Source organism: Mycteria americana (assembly GCF_035582795.1).
Source record: "Mycteria americana isolate JAX WOST 10 ecotype Jacksonville Zoo and Gardens chromosome Z unlocalized genomic scaffold, USCA_MyAme_1.0 Scaffold_18, whole genome shotgun sequence".
Classification (NCBI taxonomy): Eukaryota; Metazoa; Chordata; class Aves; order Ciconiiformes; family Ciconiidae; genus Mycteria; species Mycteria americana.
Genome location: NW_027445436.1, coordinates 5363345 through 5390703, shown reverse-complemented (window position 1 = coordinate 5390703; position 27359 = coordinate 5363345). Strand labels below are relative to the sequence as shown.

General features: G+C 39.9%; 1 protein-coding gene across 3 annotated transcripts in view; it reads left to right on the top strand.

Annotated features, from left to right (window-relative positions):
* Nucleotides 1-27359, top strand: part of LOC142402963 (proprotein convertase subtilisin/kexin type 5-like) — a 259461-nt gene that overhangs the window by 206473 nt on the left and 25629 nt on the right. For all 3 annotated transcript variants that reach the window (XM_075488968.1, XM_075488967.1, XM_075488969.1), the window contains 3 exons: nt 3062-3165; nt 25062-25179; nt 26267-26455. In XM_075488968.1, the coding sequence (XP_075345083.1) occupies nt 3062-3165; nt 25062-25179; nt 26267-26455 (411 nt within the window). The remainder of the gene's footprint in view (nt 1-3061; nt 3166-25061; nt 25180-26266; nt 26456-27359) is intronic.

The window sequence follows — 27359 nt, the reverse complement described above, 5'->3', positions numbered from 1 at the left end:
CTGTGGCCCACATGGCTAGCAAACAACTGTTTACTCACTTAGGATGCAATTTTGACATGTTTTACAAATATTTGACCAATTCTGTGATTTTTTTCAGATGCTTTAAAATTGGCTGCTAGGCCGTCCTGTTTAAAAACAAAACAAAACAAAAAAATCCTTCTTTTTTCTCCAAATGAACTGCTGTTTTGACTTCATCCCAGTTTCTTTTTTTTGTTTTGTTTTGTTTTGTTTTGTTTTGTTTAAAGTGTCTGGAAGAAATCATGGACAAACAATTGCAGACTTAATGCGTTTCAAATGAGGTGTCTACTTTAGAGAGGAAATTTCAATCTGGCAATAACGCAATTCTTAGTGTAGTGAAGGTCCTATAGTAGGCTATAGAAATTGGTTTGAATGGTGTTCTTATTATGTTAAATCTCTTAGATGTAACAAACCATCATTCCTTGAGAAGAAAATCTAAAAACATATATCTCATGAATACTAGATTAAGCAAACAGATGTGGAGATTGTATAAGAGACATTGATTTAACTATATACCTTTTTGTGTCCTGGAAATCAGACCTTTGATCAAGGTTTTCCGCCCCAGAAATTCTTGCATTATTTTTTATGATTAGATAAGGATGGTAGATACAACAGTGAATGGCTCAGTTTTCAAGATCTGACATGGGTTTTGTTTTTAAAAGTAAACCATGATTTTGATACATAATCTCATTTTCTGACTGGATGACTAATTCCAATTTATGGGAGTTTAGTATTATCAAGTGGAGGCTACTATATCCTTATATCCTTTATCCACCATTCCTCTTTAAATAATCAGTTGAGTGTAACCTATCTTGAAACTCTCCTTTTAAAGCTGATAGTATTTTAGTGCCTTATTTTTTACCAGTAGCGTGGACAACTTGCTTTATGTAATTACAGCTTGTTTAGATCCCAGATTATAAAGAATGCAGCTTTTGGGGGTCTTCCTGAAGGCCTGAAACGTGTTTTTCTAAGACTTTATACAGGCTCCCAATATAATTCCTGAGCTGGTATAATACCTTATTGATTTTTTTCTTGAAGCATGTTATGTAACAGTCCAAGCATACCCTATCTTACAAGCCCTTAATGCTCATGGATGACATTTCCTTTTTTTGCAGTTGTTTTTACCAGCTCAGGTGGATAAAGTATTACTGTCATTCTAGTCCAACAGTCTAGTGTGAGAAATTCCACCTTAAGGTAAAACTCTATGGGCATATTAATGTTTTAATAAATGTTCAGGGCCAGAAGGCATCAGCTCTCCTTAAAAATAACACAATAATTTAAACATAAGAGTACCCTCATACCTTCTACACAGACACAGAGAAATTAAAGGGTCACAATTTTACACAGCTTAGAAGAAATTACAAAAGAATCTGGCTACAATCAATCAGAGATTCAATTATAAATAATCTTCCTTCTTCGGATTATTCCAGCTCCACTTTATGTTTCAACAGCTAGCATAAACAAGACTTTTTGTGCTGATGCCAGAAAAATATCCACCACTTCCTGTGATGTCCCAATCCCAACTGTAGCTAGAAAGGTGCTAGGTTGCATCAGCATACCCATGGGCCCCACACACCCACTGGGAAATGTTCTGTAATGCAAAAGATACACTCAGAAATAAAATGGTATTACTGCAAGGGAAGCGAGAAAAATGTATGTAGTTAAATGGTTCAGTACCCTTCTTTGGACTGTCCCTTACAACCTAGTTGCATAAAAGAAGCCTGATTTTTTCTTGGCAACTCCTACATGATTTGAAGCATATAAATTATAAGGCTATTGGAAAGTAAAATTTAGTGAAAGTCCTATGTGAGTGAATGTCCTTTACATCCCAAGTTTTTCTCCATTATATAGAATTATAGACCATAGTTCTGAAACATAATTGGTTTTCATTTTCTGTATTTCCACCCAGACAGGTGAACTCCCTTTTCCTTAATACCCATCAATATATGTCTATATGTGCACTGAGGATAAGATAGGGGCAAGTTTTTCTATAAACGGGTCATTACAGGTTTGCAATAACTTCTGTGTCCCTACTGCCTTCTCCTGAACATGTATTCAATTGTTTCTTAATAGCTTGATTTCAGCTCCCAGGATAAGCAAGATTCTACTTCCATAGTTAAGTGCCATACAGCACCGAGTACTCAAGTATTTAAAAAATATATATACTTTTGAGAAAACAAGTTCTGGAAGATGTGAAACGGGGGGGGGGGGGGGCAGAAGCCAACCGACACAGCATTCACCTGTGCACATCAAACAGAGTTGAGTGAGATTTTTCTGTCTTCCAATGTCAGGGGGACTCATAGAAGAATTGGATATTTCTGTATGTTTCTTATTACCCTATATCTGTTTCCCAAATAAATTCTCAATGAAATTTCTAATAACTAGACTCATAGTCTAATTTCATAGTAAGGATGTATTGTCTTTCACTGTCATGGCAGACAAGTTATTAGGAATCCGTTAAAGGAAAGGAATTCACCTCTGTGCTATCAGGCACTTGCTCTGTAACTATTCAAATTCAGTGCTGGCAATTTGGGCTTCTTAAAGAATATGTGGAGCCACAGCAAATTCCAAGACCCAGGGTAATAGACAAGTGAATAACAAGAGTCATATGAAATAGCTTCAATAGGAGTTGAAAGCCTAAATGAATTTCCAGCTTGAGGGCTTAGTTACTAAGATTTAGTAAAGCTATTCACTGAGCCATCAATTTACTTTTCTTTAGCTTTGCACTGGTCAAGGTAGGTAATCACATATAGTGGTTGGTGGTCATACAAATTACCTCTGGGTGAAATGTACTCCTTTTTGTCCCCTTGCTCAGCAAAGCATTAGAAGTTTTATACAATAGAATACTGCTGACATATCTTTATAGTCTGCTTAATGCAATTAAGCAATTTTATAAAGTAATTCTGTAAAATTAGGACATGCTATTTTGAATAGAACAAAGGAGAGCAGGGAAGAGAAATTGCAAATTTTTTTGTTTGGATATTTTATCCCTCCATTCTGGTAAAATGTCTGATTTTTACTTTGTCTTTCCCCCTTTTCATAGTCCATTTCTGACCTGGAGAGACATACAGCATATTATTGTCAGGACTTCACGTACAGGACATCTGAATGCTAACGACTGGAAAACCAATGCAGCTGGTTATAAGGGTGAGAGCTTCCTTTCTTCTTTGTCATCAGAAGCAACATATTTTTTGACATTTTTAAATAGGAAATAATCTCAAGTAGTTTGGTTGACCCTGTGTTGTGCATAGCTTTGAGTCTTTCCATTAACAAAAGGGGCCTATCTTCTCTTTTATAAAGAAATGCTTTAAAAATGGCTAAAACCAAAAATGCAGCTACAAAAAGCATTGGCTAGACCTGGTAGTCCCTTTTGGTCCTAATTTGTGCAATGCTGGCAGAAAACTAAGTAAATCGGGTGTTTTAAAATTTATCCTTGTATAGCTAGTATACTCATAAAATAGCCTAGAGTTGGAGTTGTAGCAGTTACTGGATTCAGACCACATTCTCATTTAGGATTGCTGACAACTTTGATTAAGAAATGAAAAACCAGTATTCTCAAATTTCAGAATTATATTAATCACCCTACATTTTTCAGTATTTAAGATTTAGGACAAAAACAAATGTTGAGTTATCAAGATTTTTAATGGGACAGAAATCATACTCTTCAATCAGCTCTAATGTAGTTTTCTAAAATTTTGTAGTGTCTTATATTTTTGTATTAAAATTACATCTTTAGGATGTATCTTCTATAATGTGAGCAGAAGTACACAATTGCACCACTAAATAAGACATGTATTTTCAAGATGGGTTAAAACTGGACCTTGAATCCATACAATGTTGTATTTCAACATGGGTTGGCTTCTGAGTTTAGACTCTTAGCTGCTTTCAGTCTGGATTGCATCTAAAAAACCCCCCAGAATGTCTTATTTCTGATTCTCCTTTCATGAGAAATCTGCCCAAGACTGCAGAACTTCTTTTAAGATGAGCATATGTCTTGAGATTTGAACTATTTTGTGCTAGGATCTCTTGAGACCAGAATATAATATATAAGAACCATCAAATCTTTACACTAGTTTCATTTTAAAACTGAAGCCTAGTGTTAATCTATTCTAGATCAAGGCACTGCTACCACAGAGCATCTTTAATATATCATTCTGACCTATGACATTTCTGCTTCAACTGAATAGAAACCAAACAAAACAACTTTCATTTTTGGATCCAAACCAAACCCTAACTACAAAGGATAGATTTAGAAATGGGTATTTGACTCCAACCCCTTCACCATATGAAGGTTTTGACCTGGTTTTGTCCCATTTACAACAAGCACACGCCCGCACGCAAAAACACATACAGTGAGAAATAATACCTTAATTACTATAATATTACAGTATTTGTTAATGTGAAACATAACCCAGGATTTAAAAAGTTTTGGCAGGAAATCATGACTGTATTATCATTTTGTTGGAGCTATCTGAAATTCAAACAATAGTTTTCAAGTAGCATAAAATAGAGTTGTTATTTTTTCCCTAACTCACTTTCAAAATTCTATCTTTTTGTGTTTTTCCACTTGTTTCCTGAGAGAGGCAAACAGTCTATGATTCACTTCACGGCAGCTGTCACTCATTAGCAAAAGAGAAGTCACACTAACACACATTAAGTCACACACACACACTAAGTCACATTAACAGCATTGGGAGCAGGACATGGACTGTTACACCACTGTAGCTAGCTTAATCTGAATCCTTGGAGACACACATTTTTCTATTTGTTGTAGCAGATATATATAGAAGAAAAGGGGTGAAAAAGGTTTTTCCTCCACTCGAGCAAAATCACGAACACAGATAGGATCAACTGGGGGACTGGGAGTCAGGAAATACAACTTGACCTGACAGAACTCCACTATAGACTCCATGATGGAATTGAAAAAGAGGAAGACAAACTAAGTGCCTCAACCTCTACGGAGCTCAGGAATCAACTTTAACTCAAATAAAAGCACTAGTTCTAACTAAATTATCTTGGCAAGTTAGGCTGAGCAAATGCTTCCAATAAAAATCCAGATCTCTTTAAACTTCTGTTGGTTTTGGAAGAATAAAAAGCAAAAGATTTAGATTAAATCACAACATTCAAAACTGGACTCAATTGGTGTTTGCACACCACTGCTGGCAAGACTGAAACAGTATGTTACTATTGCACATGGCAATATTTAGGATAATATTTGACTGTTGCCAATAGTAACAATTAAAGAATGTTTTAAATAGATTCATTACTCTGATTAATCTGAGTTCCTTAAGGAAATGTATCATAATTTTGTTGATGACAAGATCCATATTTCTTCCACGGAATGACCAAGGAAGTTTTGTTGTTTTTTTTTTTTTTTAATTAACTAAAGAGAGTCACAAGAAACAATCTACCTTTCTTCCATGCATGCTGGGGAAGAAAGAAAACATGAGCAGAAAAGGAGAGACAGACTTGCTCCTTTACAAATGAGAAATGAAAGGGTAAAAACAACAAAAACTTGGAAGAACGTTTCACTCAACAAAGGGTCAGCAAAAGCTGGTAGCTGAAAGTGGGTCAGCATGCCTTTTCAGTGGGATGTTTTTCCAGGCTGCATGGCAACATTGTCCCTCACTATAGTCCTTTGCAGTCTTTCTCTGTTGCAGAACACACAGAAGGAGCTCACAGATGTCGTTATTGATTGCAAGATCTCCATATCTCTGTCCAACATTAATAAAAAGAAAGATTGTTTCATGAAAAGCACTTGAGCCAGCCAGTGATTTGCTAAAGCAATGCCAGATACTAGTTTCATTTTCTGACAAGTACACAGCATTCATTAAATGTATGTCAACAGAAAAAAGAAAGGAAGAGGCAAGAATTTTTAATTGTTATTTTTGGGGGGTTTGTTTTGTTGTCAGCCAGCAGGTATCTTGTCCTGGTTTTGGCTGGGATAGGGTTAATTTTCTTCCTAGTAGCTGGTATAGTGCTGTGTTTTGGATTTTAGTAGGAGAATAATATTGATAACACGCTGATGTTTTAGTTTGTTGCTAAGTGGTGTTTACACTGGTCAAGGACTTTTCAGCTTCCCATGCTCTGCCAGGTGCACAAGAAACTGGGAGGGGGCACAGCCAAGATAGTTGATCCAAACTGACCAAAGGGCTATTCCATACCGTATGATGTCATGCTCAGTATACAAACTGGGGGGAGTTGGCCAGGGGGTACCGGTTACTGCTCGGGGACTGGCTGGGCATCAGTCGGTGGGTGGTGAGCGGTTGTATCACTGTTTTTTTTTTCCCCTTGGGTTTTGTTCCTCTCTCGCTCTCTTGTTGTTTTCCTTCTCATTACAATTCTTTTTTTTTTTTTTTTCAATTATTAAACTGTTCTTATCTCAACCCACGAGTTTTCTTACTTTTGCTCTTCCGATTCTCTCCCCCATCCCCCTGGGAGGGGGGAGGGTGAGCGAGCGGCTGTGTGGTACTTAACAGCCAACTGGGGCTAAACCACAACAGTCCTGTTTTGGCACCCAACGTGGGGCACGAAGAGTTTGAGATAATAACAGATTAACCAAAGCGTATTAAGGAATTTAGATCTGTTAGTAGTTGCAGGCCACGATATTGATCCATCTGTTCTTGATATTGGTTTACCTGATCTGCACCATGCTCATTTTTTTGCTGTACATGTTAAAGATCGGTGTTGGTTTTTGCAGTTTGCTGTGCTCTGCTTTAATTGGTGATGTTTTGCCTAGGAGATTTGTTATTAAAACAGTGACCTTGGGTTTATTTTGGTATCTAAGTGCTGTACTGAAACCATTACTGTATGTCGGGTACCACCTCATGGAGACAATTAGCAATTATGCTTCTTCCTCTGAGAGGCCTTTATGGAGGAAATGCAGAATGGCACCTTCGCTACTTTCTTCTACAATGTCTCCTCCTTTGTTACAATAACTTTTCAGTATCTTGAACATCCTTGGCTAGGTAAGATACATCTATTGCTATTGCTTGGGAATACTGTTTTGGTTTTGTCGAGATTAGTAAGGAATTTCAGAATACCACCCAGAGATTTGCCCCAAGGCTGGATAGTTATGAGTGGCAGGGTGTGTGGGATAGCATGGGCAAACACCTAGGAAGGTGGGCACCTCTAATGTTTTGGAACTTCACCCCTGAACAAGTGCAGGATCCTGAAAAATTAGTAGAATATTTGGAAAAAGTATGCTGTCACACCGGCAGTTCTAAGGAGATACAAATCACTGCAATGTGCTGGGGCCTGGCCCATGCCTACTGAGCCCTGTTCAACACTATTCAGAACCCTCAAGGTTCTGGTGACAAAACGACAGACATCACGGCTACTCCAGCCCCCGCTGCGACAGGCACTGTGGCTGCTCCAGCCCCTGCTGCGACAGGCACTGTGACTATTCCGGCCCCCTCTGCGACAGGCACTGCGGCTATTCCGGACCACTCTGTGACAGGCACTGCGATCACTCCAGCCCCCTCTGCGACAGGCATTGTGGTCATTCCAGCCCCACCTGTGACAGATAATGCGGTTGGACCAGGGAACCAACCCGTCTCAGTATCAGTCACCCCTATACATAAGAAGTAATCCTGGAAGCGAAACTCAACTCGTTTAGAAAGGGAAGATGAAAGAGTAGGGCCATCACAAGGAGAGGAAGAGGAAGAAGTTGTGGATGAGATGGAAGCTACCCAATCCCTATCCCTGAGTGAGCTGCAAGATATGCGAAAAGATTTCAGCCATCGTCCAGGCAAGCACATTGTCACCTGGCTGCTCCGATGCTGGGATAACGGGGCCAGTAGCCTGGAATTAGAGGGTAAGGAAGCCAAGCAGCTGGGATCTATTTCTAGGGAAGGGGGCATTGACAAAGCGATTGGAAAAGGGGCACCAGCCCTCAGCCTCTGGATGCGACTCCTGTCAGCTATGAAGGAAAGATATCCCTTCAAGGAAGATGATGTATATCGCCCCAGGAAATGGACCACCATGGTCCATTTTACTGAAGTCTAGATATGGACGGGTATGAAGTCTAGACATGGACGGGTGTACTCTTCGCTGGGTAAAGAACTGGCTGGATGGCCGGGCCCAAAGAGTGGTGGTGAATGGAGTTTACTCCAGTTGGCGGCCGGTCAAAAGCCGTGTTCCCCAGGGCTCTGTGTTGGGGCCAGTTGTGTTTAATATCTTTATCAATGATCTGGACAAAGGGATCGAGTGCACCCTCAGTAAGTTTGCAGATGACACCAAGTGGTGTGGGAGTGTTGATCTGCTTGAGGGTAGGAAGGCTCTGCAGAGGGACCTGGACAGGCTGGATTGATGGGCCGAGGTCAATTGTATGAGGTTTAAAAAGGCCAAGTGCAAGGTCCTGCACTTGGGCCACAGCAACCCCATGCAACGCTACAGGCTTGGGGAAGAGTGGCTGGAAAGCTGCCTGGCAGAGAAGGACCTGGGGGTGTTTGTTGACAGCCGCCTGAATATGAGCCAGCAGTGTGCCCAGGCAGCCAAGAAAGCCAATGGCATCCTGGCTTGTATCAGAAATAGTGTGGCCAGCAGGACTAGGGAAGTGATCGTGCCCCTGTACTCGGCACTGGTGAGGCCGCACCTCGAATACTGTGTTCAGTTTTGGGCCCCTCACTACAAGAGAGACATTGAGGTGCTGGAGCATGTCCAGAGAAGGGCAAGGAAGCTGGTGAAGGGACTGGAGCAGAAGTCTTATGAGGAGCGGCTGAGGGAGCTGGGATTGTTTAGCCTGGAGAAAAGGAGGCTGAGGGGAGACCTTATTGCTCTCTACAACTACCTGAAAGGAGGTTGTAGAGAGGTGGGTATCGGTCTCTTCTCCCAGGTAACAAGTGATAGGACAAGAGGAAATGGCCTCAAGTTGAGCCAGGGGAGGTTTAGACTGGATATTAGGAAATGTTACTTCACTGAAAGGGTTATCAAGCATTGGAACAGGCTGCCCAGGGAAGTGGTTGAGTCGCCATCCCTGGAGGTGGCGTTTGGATGAGGTGCTCTAGGGACATGGTATAGTGGTGGTCTTGGTAGTGTTAGGTTTACAGTTGGACTCGATGATCTTAAAGGTCTTTTCCAACCTATACGATTCTGTGATTCTGTGGTTAACAAAATAACAGCCATGTCTCCACCAACTAGCAAAAAGGAAACACAAGCTTTCTTAGGCCTTGTGGGTTTTTGGAGAATGCATATTCCAAATCACAGTCTGATCGTAAGCCCTCTCTATCAAGTGACCCGGAAGAAGAACAATTTCAAATGGGGCCCTGAGCAACAACAAGCCTTTGAACAAATTAAACGGGAGATAGTTCATGCAGCAGCCCTTGGGCCAGCCCAGGCAGGGCAAGATGTTTAGAATGTGCTCTACACTGCAGCCGGGGAGAATGGCCCTACCTGGAGCCTCTGGCAGAAAGCACCCGGGGAGACTCGAGGTCGACCCCTAGGGTTTTGGAGTCGGGGATACAGAGGATCCGAGGCCTGCTATACTCCAACTGAAAAAGAGATATTGGCAGCATATGAAGGGGTTCGAGCTGCTTCGGAAGTGGTTGGTACTGAAGCACAGCTCCTCCTGGCACCCCGGCTGCTGGTGCTGGGCTGGATGTTCAAAGGGAGGGTCCCCTCCACACATCATGCAACTGATGCTACGTGGAGTAAGTGGGTTGCACTGATCACACAACGGGCTCAGATAGGAAACCCCAATCACCCAGGAATCTTGGAAGTAATTATGGACTGGCCAGAAGGCAAAGATTTCAGAATATCGCCAGAGGAGGAGGTGACGTGTGCTGAGGAGGCCCCACTGTACAATAAACTACCAGCAAATGAGAAGCAATATGCCCTGTTCACTGATGGGTCCTGTCGTATTGTAGGAAAGCATGGGAGATGGAAAGCTGCTGTATGGAGTCCTATACGACAAGTGGTAGAAACTGCTGAAGGAGATGGTGAATCGAGCCAATTTGCAGAAGTAAAGGCCATAGAATTGGCTTTAGACATTGCTGAATGAGAAAAGTGTCCAGTGTTCTATCTCTATACTGACTCATGGATGGTGGCAAATGCCCTGTGGGGGTGGTTACAGCAATGGAAGCAGAACAATTGGCAGCGCAGAGGCAAACCCATCTGGGTTGCAGCATTGTGGCAAAATATTGCTGCCCGGGTAGAGAACCTGGTTGTAAAAGTACGTCACGTAGATGCTCACGTACCCAAGAGTCGGGCCACTGAGGAACATGAAAACAACCACCAGGTGGATCAGGCTGCTAAGATTGAAGTGGCTCAGGTGGACCTGGACTGGCAACATAAGGGTGAATTATTTATAGCTTGGTTGGCCCATGACACCTCAGGCCATCAAGGAAGAGATGCAACGTATCGATGGGCTCGTGATCGAGGGGTGGACTGGACCATGGACACTATTGCACAGGTTATCCATGAATGTGAAACGTGCGCTGCAATTAAACAAGCCAAGTGGATAAAGCCTCTGTGGTATGGAGGACGATGGCTGAAATATCAATATGGGGAGGCCTGGCAGATCGATTCTATCACACTCCCACAAACCCACCAAGGCAAGCGCCATGTGCTTACAATGGTGGAAGCAGCCACCAGATGGCTGGAAACGTATCCTGTGCCCCATGCCACCGCCCGGAACACTATCCTGGGCCTTGAAAAGCAAGTCCTATGGCGACATGGCACCCCAGAAAGAATTGAGTCAGACAATGGGACTCATTTTCGAAACAACCTCATAGACACCTGGGCCAAAGAGCATGGCATTGAGTGGGTGTATCACATCCCCTATCATGCACCAGCCTCCAGGAAAATTGAATGATACAGTGGACTGTTAAAGACTACACTGCGAGCAATGGGTGGTGGGACATTCAAACATTGGGATACACATTTAGCAAAGGCCACCTGGTTAGTCAACACTAGGGGATCTGCCAATCGAGCTGGCCCTGCCAAATCAAAACTTTTACGTACTGTAGAAGGGGATAAAGTCCCTGTAGTGCACATAAAAAACATGCTGGGGAAGACAGTCTGGGTTACTCCTGCCTCAGGCAAAGGCAAGCCCATTCGTGGGATTGCTTTTGCTCAAGGACCCGGGTGCACTTGGTGAGTAATGCGAAAGGATGGGGAAGTCCGATGTGTACCTCAAGGGGATTTGATTTTGGGTGAGAATAGCCAATGAACTGAATGGTATGATGTTAATTGCTATATAATACTGTATGTCATCACTTTTATGGTTACTATATGCCATATCAATGGTATTTCAGTAAGGATCACCCAGATTAGTGAAGAATGAACTTCGATGAAAGCAAGCAACGTGCAATGGTGATGGAACCAGAACTGGCTTCAGCATGCAACAATCCAACACCACACACCATCTCTCCTGCCCAGAAGGACTGTTATGACAGATGGAGCCCAAAGTCATGGACTAAATGAACTCAGCAGACATTTTAGAGGGATGGTCCATAGACCAAGGGAATGATATCTGTGTGTATTTATCAAAAGACAGGAAAAGTGGTGGTGATTAATTGGAATGTATTAGAAATGGTAGAACCTGGGCATGACATAGATGGTATAGAATAAGGGGTGGATACTGTCCTGGTTTCAGCTAGGATAGAGTTAATTTTCTTCCTAGTAGCTGGTATAGTGCTGTGTTTTGGATTTTAATATGAGAATAATAGTGATAACCCACTGATGTTCTGGCTGTTGCTAAGTGGTGTTTACACTGGTCAAGGACTTTTCAGCTTCCCATGCTCTGCCAGGTGCACAAGAAACTGGGAGGGGGCACAGCCAGGATAGTTGATCCAAACTGGCCAAAGGGCTATTCCATACCATATGACATCATGCTCAGTATATAAACTGGAGGGAGTTGGCCGGGGGGCAGCGATCGCTGCTCGGGGACTGGCTGGGCATCGGTCGGCAGGTGGTGAGCAGTTGTATCACTGTTTTTTCTCCCTTGGGTTTTTTTCCTCTCTCTCTCTGTTGTTGTTTTCCTTCTCATTACAATTTATTATTATTATTATTATTATTATTATTATTATTATTATTATTATTATTCCAATTATTAAACTGTTCTTATCTCAACCCACGAGTTTTCTTTCTTTTGCTCTTCTGATTCTCTCCCCTATCCCCCTGGGAGGAGGGAGGGTGAGCGAGTGGCTGTGTGGTACTTGGTTGCTGACTGGGGCTAAAGCACAACATATGTATACACAGGAATTTATTACTTGATAGTCTCAAAAAGAAAGATTGAATACTCATTTTAGAGTATTTTTCATCTAGTCAGTTGTAAATATATTTTTTCACTAGATAAAGAGATCAATTTAGCTCAATTTGGCTTCAAAATCGGAGGTTTTTTTAAGAATTAAGCAGTTAATTAACCAGTTATTTAGAAAAATACTAGAGAATATCTCTTCTTGTGAAGATACCAAAATTGTTGAACTGTTTCTGCTATGGCAGATTGGAATGCAGAGGCTCATTTTTCTGTCAATTTTTTCATCAACAATAGAGTTTGCCACTGCAGTCATAAAAAGGGAACACTGTGTTAATGCCAATTTGTTTCTAGGTTGAAAGAAACAAAATGAAATGCTGCAGTTTTAAGAAAAATGATCAAATCATCTGAACAATTCTTTATATGTAACTGAAGCTCCATATAGTGTCAAAGAAAATTCTCTGGGAAAACAGACCATTCAGAGTGAAGGAATGCTATTAATTTGCAGGGAGATTTTAGAGAACATCCTTCAGTCTTCTTGGCTCTAAAGAATAGATAATAACACTTTAGTACAGTGAGAAAAAATGCCACTGAAAGACAAATGAAAATCAAAACTCTAGCCATTTTTTTCCATTTCAAGATATTTCTAGGCCTTGTGGAGGTATTCTTCCTACAGAAATTGAGAGCAATCTCATTTGCCAGGGAATAATAACAGACTAGCAGAGCTAAATCCCATCCATTTAGATTAGCTGAAGTATCACAGTTGGCTACTTTAGGAGAGAGAGGCAGCTTTTGAGTATAATTTTTTAATTATAGTGTTATAGTGCTTAATAGAACTGGTGATTATTCTTGTAAGCAGAGCATTACCAGTTCTGGGAATGATGAAGAGACAAGACTATCTATGTTCCTGTGATGGGTCAGATTTAAATTGCTTTAAGGTAACCAGTAACCAGGCACAAATTCAGAGACCAGTGAGAAAGTCTGCACAACAGCATGTACATTTCAGAGAAAATAAATAACCTATCCATAAGCACCATGCTGCATATGTTAAATAATGATTTTAAATTATATTTTGAAAACATAGTTAGAAGCTGGTATAAGACTCCTGAAAATAGCAAACACTCAAGAACTGATATGTCAACCAAAGCTGTACATATATCAAAAGACCTTCCAATCTTACAGATTCTAGCTGGCATTTGCATATGGCGCTAAGAGTCAATATCAAGTTCTACCCACCCCTACAGCCCATACACATGGTGCATGGAGCATGTAGAACATGGGCTTTGAGTTTGGCTGTCAGTTTTAGGTTGTTTGGCTAGCTAACATCAAACATATGAAATTGCATCAATTTTACTTTGTAAGAGTGGAACAGACTGTATCCTATACAAATTAGACTAATGATTTTTTTGTGATTGAAAAATGAAGCTGTTATTTTTCAGGAAGACAACTCTGATTGATTGCTGTCAGTAAGTGTCTTCTAGGTTCCACTTGTTGAGGAACATCGGCAAATTAAATCTCATGTGACTTGTTTTTCTCACTCTCCGGGGGCTTTGTTGGCTCGAGGCAATGTTTCCTCACCAGGAATACCCCTAGGGCCATGTCCTCTGGCCACTCATTCCTCTCAGCAGGCCCATAGCTTCATTGCCAAGCCATGACAGAGCTATTTCTGCAGCTTTACACCACCCAGGGAATCCTTTTAAGCTAGATTTTGCTTCCAAACACATCAGTCTTTGAAAAAGGCTCCAGCTCAGCAGTGTCATTCTCTAAACTACTGGTGTAATGATAACATCAGAAGAAGAACCTGGCAAGGACATCAAACTATTAGAGTATGTCCAGAGGAGGGTGACCAAGATGGTGAAAGGTCTTGAGGGCGAGACATGAGTAGCGGCTGAGGTCACTTGGTTTGTTCAACTTAGAGAAGAGAAGGCTGAAGGGTGACGTCCTAGCAGTCTACAACTTCTTCAAGAGGGGCAGTGGAGGGGGAGGTGCTGATCTCCTCTCTCTAGTGACCAGTGACAGGACACGAGGAAATGGAATAAAGCTGCGTCAGGGGAAGTTCAGATTGGACATTAGGAAAAGGTTCTTCACTGAGAGGATGGTCGGTCACTGGAACAGGCTCCCCAGGCAAGTGGTCATGGCACCAAGCCTGTCCGAGTTCAAGGAGCGTCTGGATGACACTCTTAGTCATATGCTTTAGTTTTAGGTACTCCTGTGAGGAGCAGGGAGTTGGACTCAATGATCCTTATGGGTCCCCTCCAACTCGAGATATTCTATGATTCTATGATCTAGAGTCCTATTTGCCAGGCATTAAGCCACAGGATTTTAATATTGTGGGAATTACATTTATCAAGAAACAAGTTTTTGTGGTTTAGCCCCAGTCGGCAACTAAGTACCACACAGCCGCTCGCTCACCCTCCCCCCTCCCAGGGGGATGGGGGAGAGAATCGGAAGAGCAAAAGTAAGAAAACTCATGGATTGAGATAAGAACAGTTTAATAATTGGAACAACAACAACAAAAAATGTAATGAGAAGGAAAACAACAAGAGAGCGAGAGAGGAACAAAACCCAAGGGAAAAAACCCCCAAGTGATACAACTGCTCACCACCCACTGACCGACGCCCAGCCAGTCCCCGAGCAGCAACCGCTACCCCCTGGCCAACTCCCCCCAGCTTTATATACTGAGCATGACGTCATATGGTATGGAATAGCTCTTTGGTCAGTTTGGATCAACTATCCTGGCTGTGCCACTCTCAGCTTCTTGTGAGACTGGCAGAGCATGGGAAGCTGAAAAGTCCTTGACCAGTGTAAACACTGCTTAGCAACAGCCAAAACATCAGTGTGTTATCAATATTATTCTCATACTAAAATCCAAAACACAGCACTATACCAGCTACTAGGAAGAAAATTAACTCTATCCCAGCCGAAACCAGGACACAAGTATATAACATGCCATTTCCAAATGTGAGGCATGCAAACCAGAATCTTGAGTAGGCAACTGAGAGTAAGAGTCTGGAAAAGCAAATACATTTTCAGAAAGACAATCCAACCATATCTTACGTGTACATGACAAAGTCTTCAACCTATGTGGATTTAAAGTCTGAGAGATATGTTGGCACTCACTTGCATAACTAGGCATTAGTCTTACATTAGGTGGACTGGATAGATTCATCTGAACACTTTTCACCTTGCAGCCCCTGCTTGGTAGTTGTTGGAACACAGGGTAGCATTCAGCTTAGCACCAGGAAAGCAGGCAAGCAAACCAGCTAAAATTATTAATTTTAATTAATAATTAATTAGCTAGCCTAACAGTGAGCAGAAGTGCCACCACATCTCTCCCCAATATTAACAGAGTATGTGTGATAGGAAAAGGTGTGTCCCCTCAGGAATTTCACAACCACATTTAAATATCATAGAAATCAAAGAGTCAATACCATCACCTTTATTGTTGCTTCTTAGAGAGAGCATTGCTGTAGTTAAAGAAAATACTGGAGGTAGGATTTGGAAATGAAGAGAGTTGAGGACAAGGGGCATAAAATGTATTTTTTTAGTGGAAAGTTTAAAATGATTGTGGCATTTTATTTTCTGGTCAATGCAAGCTTTCTAGATGTTTTTTGATTCAGCTGGAAGCTATGAATAATGTTTTTAAATGTAATATTAAAATTGCATTAGGAATTTTTCAGTGTTTCATATTTTAAATCCAAAGAAATTGCCTGGTATCTGAATTCTGCTAGCTTTGCATGAGACCTAAAAATTCTCCTTGGGATTTGGGGAAGGTACCTGGAAAATATATTGGATTCTGCAGCCTAAACCATGATTGTTGGGTTGTTTTGGTTTTTTTCTTTTTCCCCAGCACAAATTGAGATCTACCCAAATTTGCTTTTGGTTGAAAGACATGTAAGATGAGGAATATATCTGCATAGTTCCAGAGATGGAGATGTACAAAGAAGGAGAGAGAATCTCTCAGAGAAGCTAGGGAGGTGTCACTTCTCCCAGCCTCAAACTATTAATTGTCAAAGCTTCTCATTACTCACTGACTCTGCAGCACTCTGTTACCTGCTGGCTCTAAAAAACAAAGAATGGAGTTGTGAATTTAAAATGGAGTCTAAGCAGAAATTTCAGGCTTATGCAGGGATACATAAAGAAAAGTAGATTGACATTTTGTGCCACAGTTGGTTGCTTTCCTATTGTGAGCCCAATTTACACCTCTTTTAAGATGTAAATTAAATTGTTTTAAAACAGGAATAACAGCAGACAAAAGGCTAAATTAGGCTTTAAATTTCTATTAGAATAGCACTCAGAATCATCACCAATCCATGATCAGCACAATAGACAAAGAATTTTAAAATATAGTGCCTCTGCTCAACAACTTACAGACTTGATGTCTGTCTGTCCTAGATATAAAGATATGCACAATTACTATACTCTGCAGATCCTAGTATTCCAGGCATTGCCAAGTGGATTGACAACACTAACAGTACACAGACCATGGGAATAATAACCTTTGACATTACTTTCTTTTAACAAGCCCAACTCAGAACTTTAGCAAAAGTCTGCAAAAGATTGGGTGGAGGGGAAATGGAGGAACAGAGTGTTCCCCTGTGGACACATAATCTCAGAGCCTACCACTTAATATGAAATGTAGATTTCCATTTTGCAGTATTAAGAAAGAAAAACCAGGAACACTGAATTAAAAAGTGAATGATAAACCGATACAATTCTCCAAAGCAGAATGCTTTACTTATAGACAATGAAGCCCACATTTCTCATTTACATCCATGACAAACTACGTAAACATCTTATGCAGGGGGGTAGTTCTGTCTTACCTCCCTTTGGGAAGACCAAAGCGCTTTGTTGCTGTTGCGTTGTTATATTTCATTTTCAGTGATTACAAAACTGGCAATTGTTTTATTATCAGAGAGTGTCTACTTTAGTGGGACTGGGATTCAGGCCAGTTAAGCATTTAGAGCATCTTGGTAGGATCTAGAGCATCAAGGAGCCTATGCTCCCTGTTTAATAAATGGGAAAGATAAGTGCCTCCATAGAACAATTCAAATCAGTTAGATGCCTGAATTTGTGTATAACTGTATCACTATTTCCTTCTAGAAAAACCAGCTCATGCAAATCAATGGGAGTGTTGCTATTAACTCAGTGGATGCAGAAATTCATCCACAAGGTCTATTAACAGTGTTACTGGTCCAACTATCCGTGTAAACTTAGCTGATTGTTTAGCTTCCTTTTTGCCTCAGGTTACTGATCTGTATCTACTGTATAGAACTACCGGGATAGTGTGAAGTCTGTTTACTTATATATTTTCTGTGCTTTGGGATGAGGTTGGTATAATTTCAATTCTAAAAATTTGCAAATTATTAAATAATTTGCAAAACACTTCATTACAACTATATGCACATTTATATATAACCTTTCTCTGCCAAAGTCCTGCTGCAGCCCTATACTCAGTCAGGAATTCGAATGTAAATATTCCTCTGGAGCACCAACACCTCTGAACAAACACAGCCATTGTGCAAGACAGAAGTTCTGCACCATGTGTCTGATACATCTGACAGCACAAAAATGGTATCTTTGTGTCTCCTCCTAACAATCTGTCAGCATTTCCACTTACAGTTCCTTTAACTCATCTGTCATCATCTGTTCTGAGACGAAGCCTAGCATATAGGCTCTCACCAAAAGGTGTTTTTATTATTTAATGGGATGAAATGACAATTACATTTGGCTACTTTTAAACCATTGGGGAATCCTAAATGTACCTCCGAGGGTAAACTTGCCCCTAATAAAGGAAATGTTTCCTTTTTTTTTTTTTTAAGTATTCCATGATCCAGTCACAAAATGACTTGTTTTAATTAGAGAAAATTTGCAAGCTGTCATTTTTTGCAATGGATCTTTGTGCTTTTTGGGAAAATGCAACATAAAATTACTATCACGGAGTTTCAAAATTATAGTTTCCATTACCGTAGATGAACCTTAGTCAACTTTATTTCAGCAAACATTGTTTCCCCTTTTAAATGCACATAATCCTTAGATTTATTCCATTCACATAAGTTGTCTCATTTTAAGCAATATAAATAAATGTTTTTGTTAGAAAATTGTTATATCTATAGTAGAGGCTTTATGATTTACATCCAAATCCTGCTGCAGAAACCCAAGAGAATCAGCAGCTTGTCTGTCTTAGCAATCATCAGCTAGTAGTGTTATCCCACAAGTGTGAGGTCGTTTACCCAGTGTGCGAGACGCCAATATACACACAGGGCAGAGGTATTTTATTTCATGTCTGCACAGAGATGGGTGCTAGGTGGTAGCTCCACAAAGCTAGCACAAAGTTCGGTCATACAGGTACAGTATTTATACAGTCTAGTTATGCATATGCATAAGCAATTACACAAAGCAGTTTTCTATTGGTCTACATTTTTTTCAACGTAAAGCTACAGTGCTACTTTAATATTCTGTGCACACTCAAAGGTGAGGGGTCTCTGCTTGGGCCGGGGTCTCCAGCTCGAGGGGTGTGACTTTTAGTATTATAATGAGGATAGTTCGTGTGAGGGTGCTTCTTATCACGCTTCTACTAGTTGTTTCAGATGGTTCCCAAAACATCTTAATTAGCTTACATATTTCTCCAGGATGTGCTTTACTCCCAAGGACAGTAATTCTTGTTTAGACGTTCTGCTTTCCAGCCTGAATCCCCCTTATCAGCTTTATGTAAGCCTTGGCATTCCACCAGCTCCTGTTAGACTACACTGTTAGACTACAGTAGTAGTCAGGTTTTCTGTTTTTATAGCAACCCTGCTCCTTCCGATGCAGAGAGGTAAACCAGTCTTCCTGGTCACTCTGCTGAAGTGCACTGGTACTTTCTGTGACGCTGAAGAAAATATCTCCATATGCAGGGCACAACAGAATACCGTGTGCTCTGAAGACTACTATGGTTTACTCATATCTAAACAAGCTCTGAAAAGTAAATCAGATACTGATTCAGGTCTTGCTGCAGGAAGTGAAGAACTTGGCATGGCCATACTGGATACACACAGGTTCTCAGTGCTGACCACTGACCGTGGGGTGGCTGAATCCCACTGACCTGTGCCTTGAGGCTGCTAACACTTGTGAGAGAGGAAGGTATTTGGGTGGTACTTGCTGTCACTATTAGTAGAGTCTGACTCTGATGATCCAAAACTGTCTTTTGCTTTTAGTCCTTTTAGTCAACCAATGTCTACCTGCTTAATACACATTTTAAATACCTGAAGTAGATAATTACTGCCAGGATGTGAATGCAATAGTGATCTTGAATTTAATTTATGTCTTAAGGTGATGGGTTTTAGAGGTTAAGTGGATGTAAAGGCTCAAGGTGATATAGTGTCAGAACTGCATATAGAAACTATTCACAAAGCTATACTGGCTGCTGGAAGTTTAGCTTCTACTAGCTGTCCCACCAGTTGTCCTGGAAGATCTATATTTTATTTTATCAATGAATAAGAGATTTCAGTCAGACAGAAAACTATAAAATACAGAGGATTGATTTTTTTGTCAAATATATTGTCAGGTAAATCCACAGTTAATATATTAGTAGAGAAATTATTTGTACTGATACAAGAATCAATAATTGACAAACACAACTGGAAACTTAATAAAGGCTATTTTCAAGTATTCTGTTTGCACTTTTCTAGTTATAGAAACTCCTCGATTTCTCATTGTGCACCTTTGTAACAGCCACTTTTATAACAAATTTATTGCACAACTTTCTGTCCTATAAATCCTTCTCTGGTGTGATGGTAAGATTAATAAAATAATTTTAATAACCTAGATTAATTTTTAATAATTTTTAATAACCTGGATTGAGGGGAATTATGTGGGGAGGAAGGACTGGGTTTGTTGTTGAAAGATTGAAAAATTTGGGGTTTGGTTCTGTATAAAATATGAAAATGCAAATATTGTACTTAATTTAAAAAGCTTGAAGGAGTTAGTTGGTTTTACAACCAAGAGCAAAAAAGAACATTCTTGCACAGTTGTGTTATTGGCTTGTAAAGCAGTTATGCATTTCAGAAATCACATCCTACTATCATAGATTACTGGTCATAGGTTGCCACAAAACAGGGTAATTTGCAGTTAAGGATATGGCTGAAACAAGATCTCATTCAAGATCAATGTTCTCTCAGTTAAGACATGGTGAAACAAAATGAAAATAGTTTAAGCAGTGTGTCATTGTAGCATTTCTCCTTTTTTTGTCCCCTAATTTTCTTCAAACAACTGGCTTTCCTATTTGTAATTAGAAGTATTTTGATATACTAAGCAAATGACAGAAACTTAAAATAATATATAATTAGAGTTCTATATTTGCAAATAAACTATCACGTGTGAAATAAATATTGGTGTAGGTTGGGTTGAAGTAGTTATAGAATGAGAGTAACTGGAGAGTCTTAAGAATTTTTCATTTTAATATATTTGAAATCCTTCAACTAAAACTGAAACAAATATTTACTATGGTCCTATGAAATACTGAAATTCCTTTTGATAAGGAAAAGGAAGCAAATAAAAGAGTAGAAAGGGGAAGCTTTACACCGCTGTTAAAACATAGATATTTTTGAGTCTCTGTTGTCAAGTACACAGTTGCCAGCACAGTACCTGGCATCAAATGACTACATATATGCATTTCCTAATCAAGTGTAAAAAAAATGGTCCTGTTTGCTCTGACTATAGTGCTAGATACACTTGCACATGTTCACCTCTCCTTGGTGAATGTGTGCACTAGTACAGTTGTGGAAACAAGCTCAGACTCACTTAAGTGCTTTGGTGCAGATGACTATGTAACCATTCAAAACTTGCCAGAAAAATCTTTCTTTCTCTACACACATACACATGCACACACAGACACACAACTGAATTACAGAATAGAATAAGAGAAAACAAATGCAAAAAACCCAAAGAAAAATTTTGTAGTCCCATGTCTTCCTGTCTTGCTAAGCAATTTTTAAGCGAACCAAAGCATAAGGGGCATTTCAGACTCTTATTTTGTATTTCTCATTCTGGATGAGACTGTAGCAAGATCCTAAGGTAGCGTAAATTGACAAGTCATAATAATTTACATATCAAACAGCTGAGTCTAGTTTAGCACAGCTGCATATTCCTGGTTTGAAAAACTAAAGGTATTGCAGTTTGTCTTGCCTACTGATTTAGTATTTGATATCTGTTATAAATTATCACAGATACCAGGAAATATTTGTATTTCCAATGCTGCTTTTATGGTATAGAAAATTAAATGCCAAAAAATATAGTGGAGAGAAAATATCCTGCAGTGCTTTTTGTCAAATGAGCAGAATATCAAGGGAAGCTTAGCATCTAAACTATTGATGAGACATCTTGATGATAGGAAATGAAAACTGCAGCATGACAAATTTAGCTGCACTGAGGCGCTGGAAATGCTGTGTTTTCAGTGTTTGGGCACAGTTTTCCTGGAGTCTGCATGATTTTGTGTTATGATTTCTCAATACCAGAAATTCATATTTCTCTTAGTCAAGTGGATTATATATTCTGTCTTTAGATTTGTGGCTTTACATCCTCTTTGTATATAAATAAGGAAGCTATTGAATTTTCAATATCAGTTTGAGACAAAAACAAAGGGATTATGAAAAAGCTGGGGAAGTGTATCCAGCAGTTGAGCAGTCCTTGATTTCATGCTGAGCTAATAGAGGTACTGCTCTAGGTATAAATAAATGGACTTTAGCCCCTAGAAATGTTATTTTCTTTAATGATAGGAAGAGTAGACAGATCAGCAAAAATGTGATATTTACTTTGTGTTTGAGGAGGCAAGTTTTTCTTTGAAAGTTTTACTGCATCTGTAAAGCTGTGTATGCATGCAATTTTGCAGAAATAGGAATGGGTCAGTTTGCATTGCTGCATGAGTGGAGGGAGGGGATTCAAGGATGGTTCTGCCCACGGACACCTTCAGCACCAGGAGATCAAAGTTTGCAGCTCTTGAGCTCAACGAGAGCAAAAGACTGTCCCTTAACCACCAATTTATGTTATACCAAACTCACATTCCCCTTCCATCTCTGAAAGGCAAATACCTTCTTACAGGACAGCACTACACCCCCTCAGAAGCAGACAGAATGATTATTAACTAAAATTTTAAATATCAGAGCAATGGATGCAGTGTAAGAATAGATGAGTGACTGCACAGATAAATATGCTTTCATCAGAAGATGTTTTTGCAAGATGATGTTTATGACCAGGGAGTTTTCCATCACGAGGACCCTCTTCACAGTATGAACATTTTTCTCCATTTAAGCCTTCCTTGCCCTTCTTCTGCCTGCCCTCACCCACATGTAAAAATAGAAAGTCTCTTTCCCTGTCCATTTGTTTGTGGAATACATTAAAGAGAATTCAAAAGTCTGAAGGAGGGTTGAATTTCATTATCTTCATATACTCTAGTCCTTTTGTTTAATTTCTGAAAACAATACCTGCCTTATTTGGCAGAGGTGCTGTGTTTAGTTCTCTCCAAATGAATATTTCCATCCTATGTGCACTTGAGTTTGGGGCTGAAGGGGAAGGAGATGGAAAGAGAACAATTTCATTATACAGTCATTATGCCTTGCAGGAATTTCCTTTAAAGAACCCTCTTCAGTTGGCAGTTTCAGACAACATTAGATATTGCCATATTTGGAAAATGGAATCCTTAAGTACCAATTATTTTTATGCTTTGAACTGCTATTTGTTTGACAAGGTTGGGGGTTTTTTTGGATGGATTCCTCTGAATTCTGGTTTTGCAATGAATGGAGGTTGCTTTCATAAAATCCTCTGCAAGGTGCAGTTGGAAAGACTTATGCCATGCCTTGTCACATTAAGTATTAAAATAACATTTATGTTTTTCTGAGGGTTTTCTGGTAACACTGTCTGTGGTAGCAAGATAAACTGATTTATTAATACAGTGTTATTTGTGATCTAAACTTCACCCTCCAGAAGCTTTTTTCTTTCACCTCCTCCCCTCAGGATTTTACCAAGGGCACAGATTTGTCACAATAAAACCACATGGTGAACAGCTCTTTCTAATTTATCAAAATTCATTTGCAAGCTTCTGTTTTGATTGGAACAGCAACCAAAACCACACAGCTGATTTGAAGATCAGTAAGTGAAAGTTTGAGTCTGTTTTGTAAGGCTGTTTATTACTAACCCCTTTACAAACTAGACATTTTTACTGAACTTGATCTTTAAACAGAAATTCAAAGCAGTTATCTTTTTACCCTTTGTGAGCTGCTGGAATGCTTGAGACAGTTACATCAAGTACTCAAAATTATCAAGAAGTTAAAGATTATGGGACTGGAGCAAATCTGTTGGAAATACCTCATCTTGTCTGGGAGTTTTACATTTGAAAGTTCAATCCTTCTTTCACATGCATCTAAGGAAAGATGACGCTTTAAAGCCTTCTGCATCTTTGAGTAAAAGGCATTCAGGCATTAAGTTAAATTACTATGCATTAAATTTCTTGCAAGGGGACAGTTGTTGTATCTCCATAGCATGGCAGGCAGGTAGAGGTAAGGTTGGACCATCCAGGAATGAGCATCAACAGGATGCTATCTTCCAGGCATGAATGCTCAGTACCACTGCATGCTGGTGAAGGGTCTGGAGAACAAGTCCTATGAGAGGCGGCTGAGGGAACTGGGGTTGTTTAGCCTGGAGAAAAGGAGGCTCAGGGGAGACCTTATTGCTCTCTACAACTACCTGAAAGGAGGTTGTAGAGAGGTGGTGTCGGTCTCTTCTCCCAAGTAACAAGCCATAGGACAAGAGGAAATGGCCTCAAGTTGCGCCAGGGGAGGTTTAGACTGGATATTAGGAAATGTTACTTCACTGAAAGGGTTGTCAAGCATTGGAACAGGCTGCCCAGGGAAGTGGTTGAGTCACCATCCCTGGAGGTATTTAAAAGACATGTAGATGTGGCGCTTAGGGACATGGTGTAGTGGTGGACTTGACAGTGCTAGGTTTACGGTTAGACTTGATGATCTTAAGGGTCTTTTCCAACCTAAATGATTCTATGATTCTATGATTCTATTCTATGTGTGATGCATGCAGTAGGTAATATCAGACGTCAGCAGCCACATTACAGCTCTCTCCAGCAATAACTTCACTGACCTGCATCTGCAGAAGTGCAAAGGAGGTAGAGAAAGGAGCCTTTCAGACACATGTTCTGCATGAAAACCAGATTACCTTTAAAGCCCTGGACTTCAAATACCATAACTTTTTTACCCTCCTCATGCAGACAACTTTAGGGAGATGTTGGATCTAGCTGGCTGGCTGGCTAGTGGGGAATGTGCTGCATATAAGAGTAGCATCTACATGCTACACTCAGGAAAGTAAAGAGCATACAGAAGTTATAAAAGACAGTCTGTTCCTTCGTAAATCCAGTGTCTCAGTTGCCTTCAATATTTACATGTGTGTGTGTATTTGGTTTTTGAGTGACAGAAATTACTCTTCTCTGGTTCTTTACACCTTTTAACATTATGTCATATAAGAGGGCCATGCTGAATCTGGACAAAGGGCAATCTGAGGCAATTGTACTCCCTGGCATTCTGCAGTTCTGGTCCACCCTCCTCATGGTAAGGCGATGTTATTCATGCTGGTTGTTAGCTGCTTCTGTAATAAAGTAGTGAACAGATTCAGTGAACAAATTAGATATGTTCCTGGCAAAGAGATTTTTGAGCTTTGAGCCAAAGCAAATAAGAAGTAGGAAAAAAAAGCAGTTCCTGTTAGCATATGAATCTCTGGAATTATTCTATGATGAAAGTTTTTATCAAGGTTACAAGTTTTTTTACAAGGTTTCATCCTATAATTGCATTCTGCTTGTACCTTGCAGTGAGCCACCTCTATGGATTTGGACTGATGGATGCTGAAGCAATGGTGATAGAAGCAGAAAAGTGGACAACAGTCCCTCCACAGCATGTGTGTGTGGAGAACACGGATCGGCAAATCAAGTAATACCTGCTGCCAAAACTCTTGCTGGCATAAACTTATGGAAAGAAGTTGGGTATAATATATCCCTCCCTTGCATTGTGTTTAATGGGTGATTTTGAAAGCTACACTGAGGATCTCTCTCACCTTCAGATGTGTCAGAACATTTGCCTGTAAAGTTTGTTCCCTGCAATTCTTGGAATGGAATTTAAAGAATATCCCAAAACCTGAAGGTATAAAACAAGTCAGGCTGGATGTTAATTGATACTGGCATAGATGATGCTCTAAAGAACAAGAATGTCTAGTTGAGTGCACTGCAGTCATCTTTGTAAGATGAGTACAAACTCAATAGTCCAGTGTCTAACAGTCAAATATTCTTTTCATTAAAATCTTATATCATATTATCACTCTGAAACAGTCTCAGGAGAGTCTTTGTCTCAGAGACTAAGTCTAAACTGTTTTTTGCTTGTTAGGATAGGGTCTCTATAGAACCAGGCTTAAGAGTAGTATTCTGTACATGCACTCTGTGGATACAGAGAGAGCATCAGTCATAAGGCACATTTCCAAAGCCTTAAAATCATTGAGGAAAGTTTTTATTTGATAGATATACTTGACAATCTAGATCCATAACTGGTATAGTCTGCAAGGAAGCCATGCCAATTTAAACCATCTGAGTCCAACACTGTTTGCCCACGTTTGCTACACAATACTTGCTATCACATAAGCAAGGACTATGGCTATGGTACTTATGGTACTTAATCACCAGCTGTCATCCCATGACAATCCCAACTGGCCACTAATCCACAAAAAATGCTCTGTCCCAAAGGTTTATTCCTATTACAGGTCTTCACTGTCCTCTTTTAGCATTTGTACATGTCAGTATAGCCCTTAATAGAAATCAGTAATTATTAATTGCCAGTGACTGCAGTAAAGTAAATACACTATGGTGATAGTTTCAGCTAGGAAATAAGTGTTAAAACCAAGGGTTATAGGCTACTGATTTCTCAGAAATGATTGTCCAACACTGACAGTCACTACTAAGAAAAAGTGATTTAGTTGTCAGGAACAAGCAAGAAACATTGATGATGTTTTTATATGCTTATATTATAGAACTATACGGCCTGACAGTGTTGTCCGTTCAATTTACAAAGCCACCGGCTGTTCAGATAATCCCAACCACCATGTGATCTACTTGGAGCACGTGGTTGTACGCATCACTGTTACTCACCCTCGACGTGGAGACTTGTCAATTTACCTAACCTCTCCTTCTGGAACTAGGTCACAGCTCTTGGCCAACAGGTATAGTATGACAACATAACTTTGCAACCCAGTTAGCACACAGAGCCTGCGCTGAGATTGCAGCATCATCAAAGAGTAGTTAAGTCATTACAGTAGGTTTTGCTGAAACACACAAAGTTCTTGATTATTTTTTCTGAGAGAGATGGGGAAAATGAAGAACAAATGAACTGAAAGATGGCAATCTCTGTCTTTATCAGTAGAAGAATAGGCTGTAAAGCTGTTGAGGATCATCATCTTTAAAACTAAGATTAGTCAATTTTGATAGCCTTTTGTGGCTCACAAATTATTAGTTGGCTGGGAAGTGCAAAGAAAATAACAGGCTGAGTGTTATAGAAGGAAACTGAAGCTGAATGGAAATGTGTTTCTACATGCTATTGGCACTTATTTTTCATTCCCCTCCTTTCTTATGCCTTTGTCTACTAGTAATAAAAATCAGACAGAATAGTAATCTTTTCTTACTATTTTCTTTAAGCTTTCAGAATATGGTTATGACTCCTGATGTTACCAATTTGCATATCCTTTTTTTCCCCTTTTGTAGTAGTATGTAGTATGCTCGAGCCATGAAAGGCTCTTGGTAGGAGAATGCTCAGAAGTTGCACTAGCACTTTAAAATGAATGGGTCCATCTATAAACAGCCTATTAAAATTTTTTAAAAGTCAGCAATTTCCTTAATCCCATAGATTTACGATGGATACTTGCTGTCGGATGTCAGGCCCCTCTAACATTAGCCACTAAGAAAGATCCATCCTTTTTTTTCATCCTGTCACCTCTACAGTATGTTCTTGGAGAAACTGTGAGACTGCATCAAGTAGTTTCTTTTTTTCCAGATTGAACTCAAACAAGTATATCTTTATCCAATGCAGCATTTCCAACATTTGTGCAATTTCAGTCCCTAGAGATGAGG